Below are 16,536 nucleotides of genomic sequence, written 5' to 3' on the forward strand. Positions count from 1 at the left end.
CCTCCCCTGGGAGTGCACAGTGTCCCTGCAGTGTGTGCTCTCGGTGTACCTCCCCTGGGTGCTTTCTGGTGGCCTGAGCCAGGCATGCTTGGCACTGCTGAAAGCCAAACTTTCTGCCATAGCAGCTTCCATTTCAGTATTTGTTGTGCAAGTTCCTATTATACATAATTAATACAAAATTGTACAGTCCTTACACTCTCACAGTGCACATGTCTTATGTTTGCTTTATTGTGAACCTTCATATTGAAGCACTGAAATGTTCCTTTCAGCATATATTCAAGATTGTAATGGAAAACTCAGGATTCTTGTAGCTAACTTTACAGTTGTAAGTATTTCTGCACTGTACTGTAGTCATATAACCTCTTAAAAACAATGCAGCTAAAAAAGTTAGTTCTTCTGCGGTATTTGTCCCCAGACAATTGCAGTCCTAGTCATTATGCTAATGTTTCTGCTCGGAGAACTTGTAAAGCGGACAGATACTTACAGCTTCTGCCGATACTTTGTAATTACATTGTTGCCAGTGTTTGTTTTCCTCAGCGGCACAAGTGCTTTCAAGTATTCTGTATTTCATGTAGAACTCTGGGTCAGGACCTGCCTGGATTAAAACAATATACATGTCATCATTTGCATAGTAATAAATCAAATGAGAAGATAAGAGTTTCAAAAAAGTAAATACCATTCGTTGATTACCTTAAATTTTATAGTGTGGCTTCACATTAGCTGCTGGTCTGTCAGATCTTGGTAGTTCAAATATTAATTTACCTAATTACATTATTTAGCCCTTACCTCCAATGGCAATATGTTGATATAATAGATACAATATGCTCAACTACCTTCATTTTAACTTGTAGTATCAAGGGGTTTGGAACCAAAAAGAAGTGGTTAAGCTTTATATTCTCATTCAAATGTACTCCAAAAAAGCCACTTTGGGTGGCTGCTTGGATCATAAGCATAATTACCAGCTTGGACTGTGCTCCTGTCTGACTCCCTCACTCTCTCACTGTTGGCCTCCTCCCAGATCTGTCCACTTTCCTTCTGTACAGCTCCCCTGGCAGCCCAGAAGCAGCAGCCAGCAGCCAGCAGCCCTCAGGCAGCCTGGCAGTGCCCAAACAGCCTCTGCTCGGTGGGACCAGGCAACTTCAGCTGCCCGAACTGCGCGGGAAGGGGCGAGCAGAGGTGTACTCTGGAGACAGCCTCGGTCAGTGCCTGTGCTTTTCTACAGGCATTGAAGGCTGGGCTGCCGGGCAGGGCAGCCTCAGGAATCTCATAAGATGAAATAAAAAGTATTAAGCAAAGTTTGGCCTGGCCAGTTGAAGTATTTCAGAAGGTGGTAAATCAGCAGTGGGCATCTTGTCCTTGCCATAAACCAAGTAGTGGGCCTGTACCTACAGGTGACAGTGACAACACTGCAGAGCCTGTGGTTCATCCTTTAAAGAAGATATTAAGTCAGAAGTTACTAACCTTTTACAGCCACTAAAAATGCTCTGCCAATGTGACTTTTCAAATGCAAACAGGCAGCAGTTCAGCACTGGTTATTCTAAAATAACCAGTTATTCTCTGTATCTGCTGGGAGAATTAAATTATAGTTCTTGCCTTAGTGCTAGCAAAAAAAATGAAGCTGAGCTGATGTGGTTGTCATATACTGGATTTACACTGGTGTAGACAGTGTTTTATTCTGCCTTCTCTCAATTCCTGTTGTGTATTGCCACATGTACAAACAAGTGTAGAGGTACCTGATATAAGGGTTGTAAAAAAAGGATAAAAGGGGCTCTAAAAATATAATAGACTTAATCCTCAGCAGGTAGAAATTGACTTTTATGGAACTACATTAGCTTATACTATCTGGGACTGAAAAAGAGCCAAATTCTGTTCTCTGTTACAGTGTTCTAAATCTACAATAAATCACCTCAGTGAGTAAACAAAGTAAGAAAAAACATTATTTCTGTATTGTTTGCTATTAGTTTATTTAATTATTATTATTATTATGAACATCTATGCCTTTAACTGGGGCAGGTTTAGTCTTTCACTAGTCAGCTTTTATGTTTTATTACCCTATCAATAATGAATGTACATGAATATGTAATAACCAGCGATTTAATTAATGCATTCAACATTGTGAGACTAGCAAGGAGTAAAATCTATACTCTTTTTAGAAGAAGAATCTCAAATATGAGGAAATTTCAATTGCAGATTCCTTTTCTCTGTTTTTAGTTAACATCGTAATCAGATCAATCATTCAAAGTAATAATTTATTTCCACTTCATATCTTTTAAGAAAAGGAAATATGTATATCTAGAGAAGGAAAGATGAATAATAGTTGCAATAAATATGTATTCTTATAAATAGAACATTGTTTAAGATAAAATTCTGAAACTCCCATCTGTCCTTTGGGAACATCAGCAAATGGAAGATGGTATTACAGCTGTGATACAGAGATGTTTGCATTTGGCTGTTAAGGATGTATGCAGTTCACTGAGAACAGCGAGACCATTTATTTAATATTAATTGTATAAAGGGTTTTCTGATTGCAGTCTTTGTCTCCACATGCTAAAATGTCCCCAGTGTGTAAACAGGAACATGGGAGGGCAGGTGCCAGGAGATGTGGGTTGTTTGCTGTAAGTGTTTAGCAATGCATGGCTCCTTTCCGAGGTCAATTTCTGTCTGGGTAAAAGTGTCTTGTGATTTTGGAGTGCAAAATATTCTCTCTGACACTGGATTTCTTGTGGTTTACATCTGAAAATCCAATCCAGTAGAAAAAGAAATGCTAATGTTATTTTCAAGTAAAGTAATGCTTGTCATTATTATGGTAATACCATCTTTGTATGTCTCTCAGAGGTAAATACTCTTTTGTTAGATTAAGGCTATGCAGAAGGACTCCAGGCAAAGGATCATGTTGCATTCTTTTTTCCTTCTGTAATTTTAGCTGTCACCCTATTTGACTAAAACACCACCTAGTACTTTTAGCTAGATCTGTGACTTAGGACTGGTGTCAATCAAATAATATTCACAAACAATTCAGAGTACTGCCAAACTTTATTGGGTGATTCTTTTTTATGTGTGCCACCAGCTCTTCCCAAGTCAAAATTATATTCATGTTTTTTAATAAGTGTGGTTTTGCCATTGGTCTGAAAACCTTACAGATGATGGAAAAGGATAGAATTCCCAACAAAGAAAGAAGAGAACAGAGTAGACTAGTAAGACAAATTATATTGGTGATTGAAATTTTCCGTTCTTTAGTCCTTGCATTTGTAAGAAATTCACCAACACACAGAGTTCAGCTGATAAAAACATAATATACATCCCTGCTTGTCATGGGAACAAGTATCTTACTGTGCAAGTCACTTTGATTTTTTTTAAACATTTTAGAAGACATTGTGCTGTCATGCTTCCCCCCTTACAAACGAGATGGAGATAAGCTGATTCAGAGTGCATAAACAATTCCAACTTTTTTCTTTTTTGTGCAAAGTCTACTTACAGTTTTCTTGGCTTCCATCACCATGTATAGAGCAAATTGGTTACCAGTTGCTCTGTCTCCATTGTATTTCTTCAGTGCTGCATCAACAGCTTGAAAGACATCAGGGTCATCACAGTCCGAAAACTCAAAAGGAAGAGGGGTGGCTCTGCTAGAGAAAAAACCACAGCAGAGTGCTAGGACAATGAAGGCCTTCATAATTGGATGAAAAAGGCCTCCTGACTTAGAAGGCTCTTTAAAAACCAAATGGAAAAGGAATGCCTGGTAGGATTTTAGTCACCTCTTCTGTTTTTCAGGAGCAATAGCTAAGTAAACAATGAGTGGGTTGCTGGGGTTGGTTGGTTCTCGTCATACCCTGTTTATACTGCAAATAAACTTGAGTTTATCTAAATAAACTTTGTGTGTTCACCAGAATGACACTAAGGTTATCCACCTGCCATCAAGATAACAGGATAAATGGCTGCAGCTGGGGACCAGTGTAGGCAAAGCAAAGGAGAAAGAAGTCTTTGTAGCTTTTTGACTTCTTAACACCTAAACTGCTACTGAGAATGAATTTTACTAGGCTTACATAAAACACCCGAGAAGGTCACAGTGACAATGAAGTTTTGGACAACAATCTTGTAAATTTTATAGATCTGTTTAGTGTTCAGGCTGCAATAGTTCTGAGAACTACAGTACTCAGAACGTGTTTGAAAAAGGTCTTTGGACAGATACATAATGGTTGAATGTCAAGTAACCCTTCAATAACACTTGATAAACCTTGTCCTTCATGGTCCTATTAGAAATTCCATCTCTGTGGAGACTGCCTGGACTATGGATTAGTCAGTTTCCACAGTGCTTTGTTGTCATTACAGATATGTGATGCCCAAGAACAAAGGATTAAATACTGTCGCCTGTGTCTCGCCAAACCAGGATTATAGCTGGCTGAGAACATCTGGTGCTTGTATTGGCACCAAATAGCTTTGCTTTGGATCTGTGAACACCTTGGGATTGCCTGAGCTCCTGTGTTCCAGCTGTGTCTTGCTGTATTGGGTTTGTGTGGCAAGGTTTTGATAGCAGGGGACTACAGGGGTGGCCTCTGTGAGAAGCTGCTGGAAGCTTTTCCTATGTCTGACAGAGCCAATTCCAGTCAGCTCCAAGATGGAACCAGTTCTGGCCAAGACTGAGCCCATCAGTGCTGGTGGCAGTGCCTGTGGGATAACATAGTGGAGAATGGGGAAAAAAAGAGCTGGGAAAGAACAGGAGAGAGAAAAGTGAGGATATGTGGGATAAACAACTATGCAGACCCCATGGTCTGTGAAGGAGGTGTGGGAGGAGGTGCTGTGGGTGTGGAGCAGAGATTTTCCTGCAGACTGTGGTGAGGCAGCTGTGCCCCTACAGCCCTTAGAGGTTAGTGGTGGAGCAGGGATCCACCTGAAGCTCCTGGGGGACCCCATGCCAGAGCAGGTGGATGTCCTGTGGAGGCTACAACCCTGTGGGAAGCCCATGCTGGAGCAGTTTGTTCTCAAAGCACTGCACATCATGGAAAGGACCTACACTGGAGCAGTTCATGAAGGACTGCCTCCAATAGGAGGGATCCCAGGCTGGAGCAAGGGAAGACTGTAAGGAGCCCTTCTCCTGAGGAAAAAGGAGGGGCAGAAGCAACATGTGATGAGCTGACTGCAACTCCCATTCCCATCCCTCTGCACAAGCTGGGGGAGAAGGTAGAGAAAATCAGGAGTAAATTTAAGCCTAGGAAGAAGGGAGGGGTGGGGAGAAGGTGTTTTAAAGATTTGACTTATTTCTCATTCTCTTACTCTAATTTGATTTCTAATAAACCAATTTCCCCAAGTCCAGTCAGTTTCATCTGTGACAATATTTAGTGAGTTATCTCTCTCTGTCGTTACTTGGACCCATGAGCCTTCTGTTATACTGTCTCTCCTGTCAGGCTGAGTAGGGCAGTGACAGAGCAGCTTTAGTGGGTGCCTGGCACCCAGGCACAGTCAAATAGCCACACTTTCTACAAGTTTTAGTTAAAGAAATGCACTTTGGAGACTGTGGATAAGCTACACCAGAAATAAGTTTGTTCATACATGATAAGGGACTTTTAAAAATTAGTCAACCTTCACTCGGTCACACTGAGCCCTCACTTTGTTTCCTTTTCTTCAGTATAGCCCTTGCACTGTATCTCACTTTATGCCATGAAAAAGCTATTTGGAGGACCAAATTACTAACTTTTTTGAGATTAATCTCATGTTCTTGTCTATGACATCGCTGTTCTGAACCAGCTTGCTGGTCCCTAGACTGAAGGGACTTGACCTTGATGGGAACTGGAGTATAAAGAAGCACCACTATTCTTTCTTACTGCTCCTCCCAACTCAGTTACCAATGAGGAAGGTTCAGCAATAAAGAAAACATTTACATGAAAGAATTATTACATGCATCTGCTTTTCTGTTCCCCTGAGAGAAATTATGAACTGTTTGAAAAAGACTGTCCTTGACTGCAATATTTCTGTGTATCACCACCAGCAGCTGTAGCAATGGAAGCACCTGTGCAGGCCACCCTGCAGTGAGACTGCAAGTCATTAAATGTTCTCAGACCTTTTCTAGGTAACAGTAGTAACCCAAACACCATTAGTCAATTTATGCTAGAGTTTGCCTCATGGATTTAATACCTAAACATGGTTTAATACCTAAACAGCTTAATAGTTTAATATAATTTCTAGTTTAATATCCAGTAGCTAATTATTTATAGGGAAAAAAAACCCCAAAAGACAAAACTTAGTCAACTGTGTCAAGAAAAAAATGCTTGCATGTTTTTATTGTCTTTAAATCTGTATAAAGCATTCATGTAGTATCATGGATCACTTTTTAAGAAAGGCAGTCAATTTTCCTCTAGGTCAGATTCCTTGGAGAAGTACATTATAATTATGAATGATGAGAAAATGTAAGATTTTATCTGGTAGTTTTCACTATTAGGGAATTTTCCTTTTTGTTAGAAATAAAGGAGCATAGTTTTCTGGGGAGATTTTTACCCATTCACATTATCTGAGGGACTCAGAATTTTGAGCCTTTCAGTTAAAGTGGAGCCTGAGACAGCCAGGATGAAGAAGCAGGTTGAAATACTTAATGATTATTTTCAGTGATTCTTCTCTCTAGAAACTGAATGCTTTCCCCCTTCTCCATGTGCTCTTTTCATTAACTGTAGGGCTGTCATTGTCCCTGCAACTCTCAAGCCAGGAACATCTATCTCTGAGGTCATACAGGAGAATTTTTTGCTGCGAGGCTATGTGGAAATAAAGGCAAAATCTTTGGAAGGTCAAGTTTGGGTTTTCCAGGGCATGATTTTGACTGTGTAAGGTGATCTGGAAAGCCTGGAACTTCTGGCATTTCCTTTAATGTTGAGCTGGAGATAGGAATAACTTCACCAGTGCTGGAGAAGTGAAGTTTGCATTGGGACAGCTCAGGAAAGTTTGCAGTGGGAGGTGTGAGAGAATCCTGCTGATTTAGAACAGGGATGCGATAGAGAGCTCCTGTTATCTGGCACGGAAAATGCTTTCCTGACATGCTTGTCTTGTTGTGGTGATGTCTGTGATAGTGATGACAGTGATGAGGAGGGTGTCCTGGAGGAGGAGGGCAGTGTGGTCCATGATGGTGGGGAGGGTGGTGATGACCTGGTCCATGATGGTGAGGAGGGTGGTGATGATCTGGTCCATGAGGAGGTGGACAGGGTGGTCCGTGATGGTGGGGAGGGTGGTCGTGATCTGGCCCATGATGGTGAGGAGGGTGGTCGTGATCTGGCCCATGAGGAGGAGGACAGGGTGGTCCATGGTGATGATGGTCGTGATCTGGTCCGTGATGAGGAGGACAGGGTGGTCCATGGTGGTGGGGAGGGTGGTCATGATCTGGTCCATGAGGAGGAGGACAGGGTGGTCCATGGTGATGATGGTCGTGATCTGGTCCGTGATGAGGGGGACAGGGTGGTCCATGGTGGTGGGGAGGGTGATCATGATCTGGTCCATGAGGAGGAGGACAGGGTGGTCCATGGTGATGAGGATGGTCGTGATCTGGTCCATGAGGAGGAGGACAGGGTGGTCCATGGTGATGAGGGTGGTCATGATCTGGTCCATGATGAGGGGGACAGGGTGGTCCATGGTGATGAGGGTGGTCATGATCTGGTCCATGAGGAGGGGGAGTAGCATGGTGGTGATCTGGTTCATCATGGGGAGGAGGGGAAGAAATAGTAGGTCCTTCTTTATCTTGACCTTCCTTGCTGGATTTGGGGTTATGCTCAGGGTCTTCAGGTCTGGATTGAGAAGAGTGTGGACATTCATGTCTGTGGTGATGCTTATGGCGATGTCTGTGACCAAAATTATGATAGTGGGGATGTTTGTGTGGATGTCCTGAAACTGAATATTTGCCTCTTCGCCCACAGCCATGGTGCTGTTTATAAAAAAACCAGGGAGGAAGTATTAATCAGGTGTTGATAGGATAGAAGAAAGTGATGGGAAAGAGAGAGTTGTAGTAAGTAAGTTTGCATTCATAGCTCTATGGTCTGTAAGGAAAAAAACTGCCTTTTTTCCAAGATAGAAGGGAAGAAGTAGATAATAAAATGCCAAATTATTGAAAATCTTCCAGGAAAACTACACCATGTCAAAATGAAATTATATAACCAGCTGAGAAATATTTGTGATAGTTCAAAACAAAATAAATCCACACTGGAGTAGCTGTTGTAATATAAACTGCAATAGTAAATGTGATAAAGGTCATCTCCACTCCTCTTGCTTGCTAAAATTTCTTTGAACTTGTTTGCTAATCCCTACTCACTCATACTATGTCAAGTTATTGAACTGAGAGAAGACACACTTAGAAGGAGTAGTAGGGACAGCTTAATTCTAATTTATCCTCTGGTTGACCTAGGACTTGAAGATCAGTCTGTCCTGGCATGCTGCATCACACCCAGGCAATAGAAAATTGGCATAAATGTTATGATCATCTGCTGGTCGGGACTAAGCAAGGTTGCTGTAACCTGCATGAGGATATAGCCAGAGATGTGTTCATTAGTGAGTATTTACCCAAGGATGGTAGATTTCACAGCTTATATCTGTTCCATCAGCTTCATCTGTGCCACTGATAATTCTTGCCTTGCAGAATCCAGTGTGCTAAGCAAAAGAAAGGGAAAAAAACATAATGCACATCTAGCTTCTTGTGATGGAATTAATACAAACTACCGAATGTGAAACATTTTATGAGTTAGGCTATTCCTTCAATACCTAAATGTATTCACATAACTTAGCCAGATCCTGAGCCTCCTGACCAGTGCTTGACAGTGATTAATAATGATTAAAATACTTGCTGGTTTTGAGGGTTCTTGACTGAGATGCACACTAGATGCTCTTCAGCATGTGCATCTAGAGGGCTGCTACTCCCCGTCTTACTTCCCTTTTGATGTCTAAGAGATTGGCCAGCTACTGATGCCTCCAAAATGAGTACCTGTAGGTGCCTGATTTTTATTCCTTTTTTTTTTCTATCTTTGCTTGTCAAACATCTGTTGAGATTGGACTATTCTGGAATTCTGTTCAAAGTTCTCAAAACCTGGCACTGTGTAGCTATGCTGCTTCAGACAAAGCTCAAGGTAGAGCTTTCCTCCATAAATTTTTTTTTAAAGTAATTTGTTGTAATTTTTTAGCATTACTTCTCTTAGCATCGTGTATGCTTTGACTTTCTCCTGCTGTCCAGACATTGTGTGTGGAATTGCTCATGTGAAAGAGTACAGAACACAGGTGAAGGGTTCTGTGTATGCTCTCTGTACTGGGTGCTTTATCTTGACCTGTGTTGGGGCCATCAGTAACCCATTATGATCAGTGACTAAAACTGTTAATGGCATTTTGCACACAAACAACAGCAGTGGCAGCACTGAGAACAGAATTCAAACCATCTATAGCCATCTGCCTTGTGCTTCATTGTAGTGAAATTGTAGCTCCCTTACCAGTTAATTCAAAATGTTTCCAGTCTTCTGGAGTATAAAAAGCCAGAGAAGGTGATGAATGTACTTAAACCAAAAGTTTTACATGTTTTTTTCCCATGTCTTTATTTCATTATTTCAATTTCGTTTCTGGGGAATACTTTATTCTGAAATTATGAGATATTGCCTAGCTGTTTCTTTGGTGTAGACTATTATAGTAATGGAAAAGTGGGGTGAGGAGAAAACTTTGGTAGTTTTCTGCAGACGAGCTTGAATTATTCCTCTCCATTCCTCTGCAGCAGAGGAGAAAAAAGTGGCCCTGAGCTCACTGGGATGACATAAGATACATTTTTTTTCAGAATCTATGACTCATATTAGTGTAAAAGTTTTTATGGACATAGCATGAATGATTTGCTAGAGATTGGCCACAATTTGAATGCAAAAGCCAGATACAACCTGAAAATCTCTAGGCCTCTAATATGCCAGACTCCAGTTACATTAAGATTTGAGAGTTCAGGCTGTCTCCTTATAAAAGATAAAGGAGCAGCTGTAAAATTAGGATCTGGGCTTGGACGTGCTGGATTTTTAATTTTGAGTTTGAGTGCATGCTTATAAGAAACACTTGGAAATATATTGTCAGAATCTTCCTGGTACCGCCCCTTGTATCAGTTCTCCTTCTAAGACTTTACTTACAGCATGCCAGCCATGCAGAAAATCACATTCCAATGCCTGATCTTCTTGCTGCATAGATTTGGAACAGTTGGTCTCTTTTATAGAGAATCCTAAAATGTGACCTTCACGGGAGGCAGTCTGAAACCAAGAGGTCAAAGAAGAAGTGGTAACTAGGTGTATTTAAAGTACTGTAATTTTCAAAGCAATCATACTCCATCTTATTGTCAGAATCCCATCTATCTCATGCTTTCCTTACCTGTCCCTTCAAATGTTCATGCATATATGCATATTCAGCAAGGAAAACAGGTTAGATAGTTTATACCTGACTTGCCTCACATCCTTATAACTTCCAGGAATGCTTGCTTTAATTCTTTGTTTAGTATGTCTGTTATAAAACCTGTTACTTTTACAGCCTGTGTTTTTAGGAAGAGTGTCCTTAGAGTCTTCTTCCTAAACTGAACTGCTACTCCTGTGGAAGTAGAGAGATCTATTGGATGGCAAGCATCCCTTTCCAGTGATGGGAGTGCATAGTGTTACAGTGGTGATGTTAATTTGAGGTGAAATTCTGCCAGTTACTGTGAGACTGTTGCTTTCTCTGTTGTCAGGGGCATTAGTTATAGAGAAGGCATTACTCCATACGAACATGGGAGAAGGCCTTTGTGATCCTATTAAAATCCATAAAGAGGTGTTTCATTTTAATTTCCAACTATAGCAGTACTTTTATTTCGAGACTGTGTTGAAGGTGTCATTAGCATGTGTGCACACATGAGTTTCACTAGTTTAACTCAATTGTTTTTTTTATTGTAATTCATAGTTTCTGAGCATTAAAGTCCTGTGGTACAATCTAAAGTGTTGCTGTAGCTAAAGATGGTGAAGTGTGAAAACAAAGTGTTTGGGGAGAAACACATGAACCCAGGCAATGTGAAAACAATCCCTTTCTAAATGGCAGTAGGGACACCTCATGCACATGGCTACAGCGTGGAACACTGTCAGGTTTCTGAGCGATATTAAAAGCTGCAGGGAGGTGGGTTTGGCATTCTATCATTTAGGCACTTTCCAAGATCCACACATATTATGGTGTGAGCCATGGGACCTCATTACAGAGGTGTCCTGAGCTGACACATGTGTTGGCAGAATGATCCTGTGCTGTTCAAGTGAATGTCTCCAGTATCTACCAACAAGAATTTTTGGTATTAATATACTTCAAATCACCCAAAGGATAAGTCTTCATGTTGACATCACTCAGATATGGAGTTATTTACCAGACCCAGAAGTTCTTCATGAGTTAAAACATAAATTCACCTCCCATCCTCAGAGTGCTGCTTTGCTCTGCAGCCAGAGTCAAAATGATGCTGAGCATGTTCCACTGTGTGTTGTACCCATGTGCTAAATATTCTAAGAGTAAAAAATTTTGTCACATTTCAACTGACAAAATGTGTGACTGTGATAACGCACAGCTGTCCATCTCGAAGTCTGCTCAGTAGTAAATAAACTCATGTATGTTATGATAGGTAAATATGCATTCAAAATTAAAATTTGTACACAAAGAGGCTTTGAATTTGGAATGCCATCACACTGCTACAATTTTTAGCAAATGAGAAATCTTTTTGCTTTCACACACCTAAGCTGAAGTTGATAACAAGTCTGCTGAAGCAGGACTTTCAACTTTAAACAGATGATTTATGCTGGTAGATCTGATCCTAGAAGGGTCTGAGTTCTGGAACCATGGTTTTGGAGCTGCTCACAAAATTGTGTCATTTCTAAGTAATTCTAGGAGAAAATGCCACTTACCATCTTTAAAACTCTTTCAACTTTATCCACAGCAAAGCTGTTTGTATGGTTACCTTCACCATTGAATTTCTTCAGGGCCTTTGCAGCAATATCTTTATGTTCTTCACTGACTTCTAAGGCTTCAATTTTCACAGGACAATCTTTGCACTCTACCAAGTCAGGTGGAACTGTGAAAACAAATAATTTACTAATATTGCAGTGGATATTAATACTCTTGGGAGTGTGCCCATGCCTTTAATGTGAACTCATAGCAAGAAACTTAAATGCAGCATTTCCTTGGAAGTGAAATACCTGTCCCTCACTCCACAAAAATGGGTTTGTCCTGTAATGTGAAAAAAACCCCAAACCCATGAAAATGAGTTTTCTTATAAATCACCTTAGAATCTTACCGCCCCAAATGAGCAGTTTTTCAAAGTTTACATTTGTTCTGATATTCATTATCATATCTTGGTGGACTGGAATGGTGATATCATCTGACATCAATAAAGTCTGGTTCAGAGGAGTAGGGTAACCTTAATTCTATTACTCATTCTTAACATTCCATTTGAATTATCTAAAATATGAATTGCAAGCAGATGAATGAATCTGTTACGGTTACCATACTCTGGTAGTGTACAGGCTTTGGTTCTAGGGCTGGTTTGAGGTATGCATTGGCTTACAACAGTGGTTATTTTACCTGGACTCAATGTACAATTAAATCCATATAGCTGAGGTTTCTTCAGCAGATGGTTTGTATATGTGATAATCTTACATTGCCCAAAGTCCTGAGAGGAAAAAAAAATACATGATTATGATGTTATTTTCCCTGGATTTAATTGGATGTAGGCGATCATAGAAATTATACCTCCTTTTAATGTGCAGTACCTCTAAGAATAACAGATGTGGTCATTAATGGAATGTTTGATCAGGTACCTCACAAAATTTGTCTTGAGATAAAATGGGATCCCTCTCTACAAGAGCCTTTATTTTAATTCTCAGTTTGCATGACTGAGTAGACAATGGATAACTGAACCACCTTCTTAGTCATCCTGATATTTATTCACAGTAAGACAATACTTGATAGCAGGGAAAGTTAGAATGCCAGGCAACACAAATCTCTATCAAAAAGGGTTGGAGCTTTTCTGCTATTCCTTTACTCCATTTTAAGAAAAAGAATAAATGCTTTCTCTCCTCTCCTCCTGGCCTTCCTGCTTTGTCATGTGTCACAGTATTACAACCCTCCTATTTAAATAAAATTTTGGAGTGGGAGTTCTCATCCCAGACTGCATCATCGGACAGCAACAAGAAAGGACAAGTATTGCTGTATATCATTCATGTACTGACACTACCGGTATTTCACACTGTCATACCACAAATGCTATGACAGAAAACTGACAAAATATACCACTGGTATTTCTGGTTTATATACTAAGAACATGCTTAAAAAATAATTTCTAGTGCCCTTTAGTTGTGAGCAAATTACCCTTAAAACATATGTTCTGCTACAATCAGTGGAATGTGGAGTATAGTTCCCTTGAGACAACAAGTTAAATAAAGCTACACTTATTTGAAGAGTCAATTCTGTTCCAAGCCTCTAGCTTATGTTTAACAACTCTAGAATTAGATAGATTTTAGTTTAGAATGAGCCATATGAAAGCCCAGTTTTCAATGAGATATTTTGTGATACAAATTTCTGGGCAGTTCAGCTGAAGATCAAGTCAATGCATTATTGGTGTATGAGTTGGTGCAGATGCCATTACTTGCCATGGGATAGGTGTCACTGTATTCACAGGACTCCCAGTGTTTTCTGGATAAGACAGAGCATTCAGTTTCCAGCACATCCACAGTTAAGTAGAAAACTGATGAATTTCCCTGGAAAAGAAGTGCAAATAAAAAAAGAGTTTGTAGACAAGAAGTTTGATCTGAAATAAACTTTTTTTGAGGTCGATATGTTTAATCTTTAATGAAGCTTCTCCAGTTCTCTATTAAGGTTTTCCAGAGCTGACAAGCATAGAAAGGGTTCAGGCTGGAAGGGACCTTTGGAAGTCATCTTGGCCAGCCACTTGCTCAAGGCAAAGCTGAAACTTCAAAGTTTCAACTGCATTCTGTGTATCACCAAGACAGATGTTCCACAACCTCTCTGGGCCATTCCAGTACTTAACCACTTTCTCCATGATTTTTTTTAACCTTATATGTAGTCAGAATTTCCCTTCCTGCAATTTAAAACTGTCACCTGTTTTTGTTTTTGTCACATCTGTTTTTGTCACATCTTTTTGTTGATAACCTGTGAGAAGCATCTGTTGTTGATCTGGCATTCATCAAGTAGGGAAAATCCCACTGGTCGAAGGTTATCATTCCTTCTTTCTGATTTTAACATAGAACATATTGTTCTATTAGGACATCACTTGTCTAGGCAGCCAATTATGTATCTACATCCATTTTGAATTACCTAATGACCAGATACTCTTTCAGAACTTTTTTCCTGCTCAGTTTATTCGGGGAGTGACGCAACAGAACTGTAATAATCCCAACAAAATCAGAAGCCTTATCTCTGGAACTCTTCTAGTATGTTCTCTCTCCTGACTGAAAAGGATTAGGAAAATTCAAATTTGAATTTGGCTGCCAGTGTAATGGGATGTGGTGCTACGAATTTTCTGTGATCCACAGAAACAGTTGTAGAATGGATTATTTAAATTTCATTCAGCCCTTATATGGGAATTCAGAATGAACCCACATGTATTTTATTTTGTCATTTAGATAAAATCATGCAAATCCCTTCACTGTGAATAAATGTCCTCAGATTTTATGAAGTTCCATCCATTCAGGTTCCTTTTTCAGAGTGTTTCTGTACTGACAAGACCTTGTGAAAGAATTGCTGAAGTCTAGTGAAATATTATCATTACTGAGAGTCCAGCAGTGTCATGTTAAGCACTGGTTTTACAATATTTCTATATCTTAGCATTGTCTCTAATTTTAAAATAGGGGTTAAGTGTCTACATCCAAATATGCAGTAGATAATTCCTCTGTTCACCTGCTCAATAGCTCTTGGGGGAAAAAAGTGGTCTTACACAGTGTCTTCATGGTTGTTTTAAAAGCATTTTGGTCATTATAGTTCTGCACAAGTCCAGAACTGTTCTGTGGTTTATACTTGAATATCTTATGCTTCTAGAACTCCTGTATAAACCCAGTAGAGATTTTGCTGGAATTGCTCTGATTTGTTTTGGCATTTAAGTAGTCATTGAGAAAGGCTTACATATCCTCTCCAGGAAACAGAAATAGAAATAGGAAGGAAACAGGAAATGACTGATAGGGATTCTCCATCCAGTCCCTCCTGTTTTGGAGAGTAGCAACTCCTTTGATTTCCTTTGCCTTTTTTCCTTTCCACCAGTTTATCCAGCTCTCTCCAAAATTAAGATAATGACAAAATACCGATCTTGCAGTATACATTGGTCTAATTAATGTTAGATATTCCAGGATTAAAGAAACCTTCTGAATATAAATTTTGAGCATAACATCTGAAACCAGACAGCAGACAGGACAGATTAATTTCCAGAGTTATGTAAAGCTCTTCAGAGCATCTCTCACGCAAACATCCTGCTGACCAAGAGAACAGAGGCTACTCGGCGTCATCTGAAATCAAGTTTACGTTCAATGAATCATACACAAATGAATACTGAGGTGGTGTAAATCACAGCTGATTAATTGAATTACATCAACACTGTTCTGCTAAAAGCAATAAACATAAGCACTTAATGACCTGGCTAATTAGTTGAAAATCACAGTTCTGTGTAAATCTGCCTTTAAGTTGATACTTACTAAATGCAGTTCATGTGCATCAGCAACACGGAATAAACCAAAAACATAGCCATCTCTGCGATGTCTGTTGACTAGATCCAGGGCCACTCCTGCCTCTGTTTCAATGGTGTTACAGTCTGCAGGTGTAATGCTTGTTTCACTTTGGGCATTACAGCACTGCAGTAGTGTTAGAAAAAAAGCTGAAGCTAGAAGCAGCATTTTGTTTGCAGTGTTAGGTCACTTGTGCCCATGCCCTGATAAAGCCAGCAGTCTGCTTTTAAATCAGAGCAGCCCACCAAAGTTGTAAATGAAATGGTAAAAGGGCATGGTTTTATATAAATTTAAGTGTTGTGTCAGACAGCCATTACCTTGACCCTGGATTAACATTTGCAAACAGCAAGTAAATGATTATATAGTGATTGATCAGGTTTTGAGGAAAGCAGGCCTTATAACACTCTCTGGACTACCTGTCAAAGGGCCTGTTTGTGATTCTTTAAGCACTCATTGTGCAATGGAAATGCTTTAGCATGGGAAGGACTTACTTCTAACAGTGTAAGGCTGAGCCTGGCAGTAAGAAGGTCCGGTTTATGTGTGCAGATATGACACAATCTTGGTCTTCTGTTTACTGTTAAAACAGTTGAACTGAAAATATGCTGAAATATTTGTGGTCAAATTATGGCTGTATCTATATTCCTGTTTTTACAGATCCTTAACCAGCAGAGAACTAGTGAAAGGGAAACAAGGCATTCACTCAGATTTGGAAAAGGGATATAGCTCAAGGTGCACTGCAAGCTGGTGGTCTGTAGCTGCTATTTGAGTACTTGCTACTCCTCCAGCTCAAAAAAAATTAGAGCAGATTTGTATCAGCTTTACATCGTTTCAG

The 16,536-nt window shown here is 39.9% G+C and overlaps 2 protein-coding genes across 8 annotated transcripts in view; both read right to left on the reverse strand.

Moving 5' to 3' along the window:
- KNG1 (kininogen 1) overlaps positions 1-3,784 on the reverse strand; it is a 16,798-nt gene extending 13,014 nt beyond the window's left edge. The window contains exons 1-2 of one of the 2 annotated variants that reach the window (XM_085069154.1): positions 3,476-3,784; positions 485-595 (exon numbers count right to left, since the gene is read on the reverse strand). In XM_085069154.1, coding sequence (XP_084925280.1) covers positions 485-595; positions 3,476-3,670 — 306 coding nt within the window. In that variant the 5' untranslated portion in view covers positions 3,671-3,784. The remainder of the gene's footprint in view (positions 1-484; positions 596-3,475) is intronic. The other variant, XM_085069155.1, reaches the window with a different exon arrangement.
- A 2,461-nt stretch (positions 3,785-6,245) lies between these two features.
- On the reverse strand, positions 6,246-15,964 carry HRG (histidine rich glycoprotein). 6 transcript variants are annotated; one of them, XM_085069152.1, is made up of 9 exons: positions 15,675-15,963; positions 13,623-13,730; positions 12,556-12,643; positions 11,880-12,046; positions 10,110-10,226; positions 8,527-8,613; positions 7,404-7,894; positions 7,315-7,352; positions 6,246-7,173 (listed from the first exon to the last, which is right to left on the reverse strand). In XM_085069152.1, exons 1-9 carry the CDS (start codon positions 15,870-15,872, stop codon positions 6,710-6,712), a joined length of 1,758 nt encoding a protein of 585 aa, XP_084925278.1. In that variant the 5' UTR covers positions 15,873-15,963; the 3' UTR covers positions 6,246-6,709. The 6 variants fall into 6 exon arrangements, with proteins under 6 accessions (XP_084925278.1, XP_084925276.1, XP_084925279.1 ...); XM_085069150.1 differs by having other exon boundaries at positions 6,246-7,424; positions 7,482-7,894; positions 15,675-15,964; XM_085069153.1 differs by lacking the exon at positions 7,315-7,352 and having other exon boundaries at positions 7,423-7,894.
- Between the last annotated feature and the right edge of the window lie 572 nt (positions 15,965-16,536).

The sequence above is a fragment of the Lichenostomus cassidix genome, chromosome 9, assembly GCF_008360975.1.
Source record: "Lichenostomus cassidix isolate B80296 chromosome 9, HeHo_3.0, whole genome shotgun sequence".
Lineage (NCBI taxonomy): Eukaryota > Metazoa > Chordata > Aves > Passeriformes > Meliphagidae > Lichenostomus > Lichenostomus cassidix.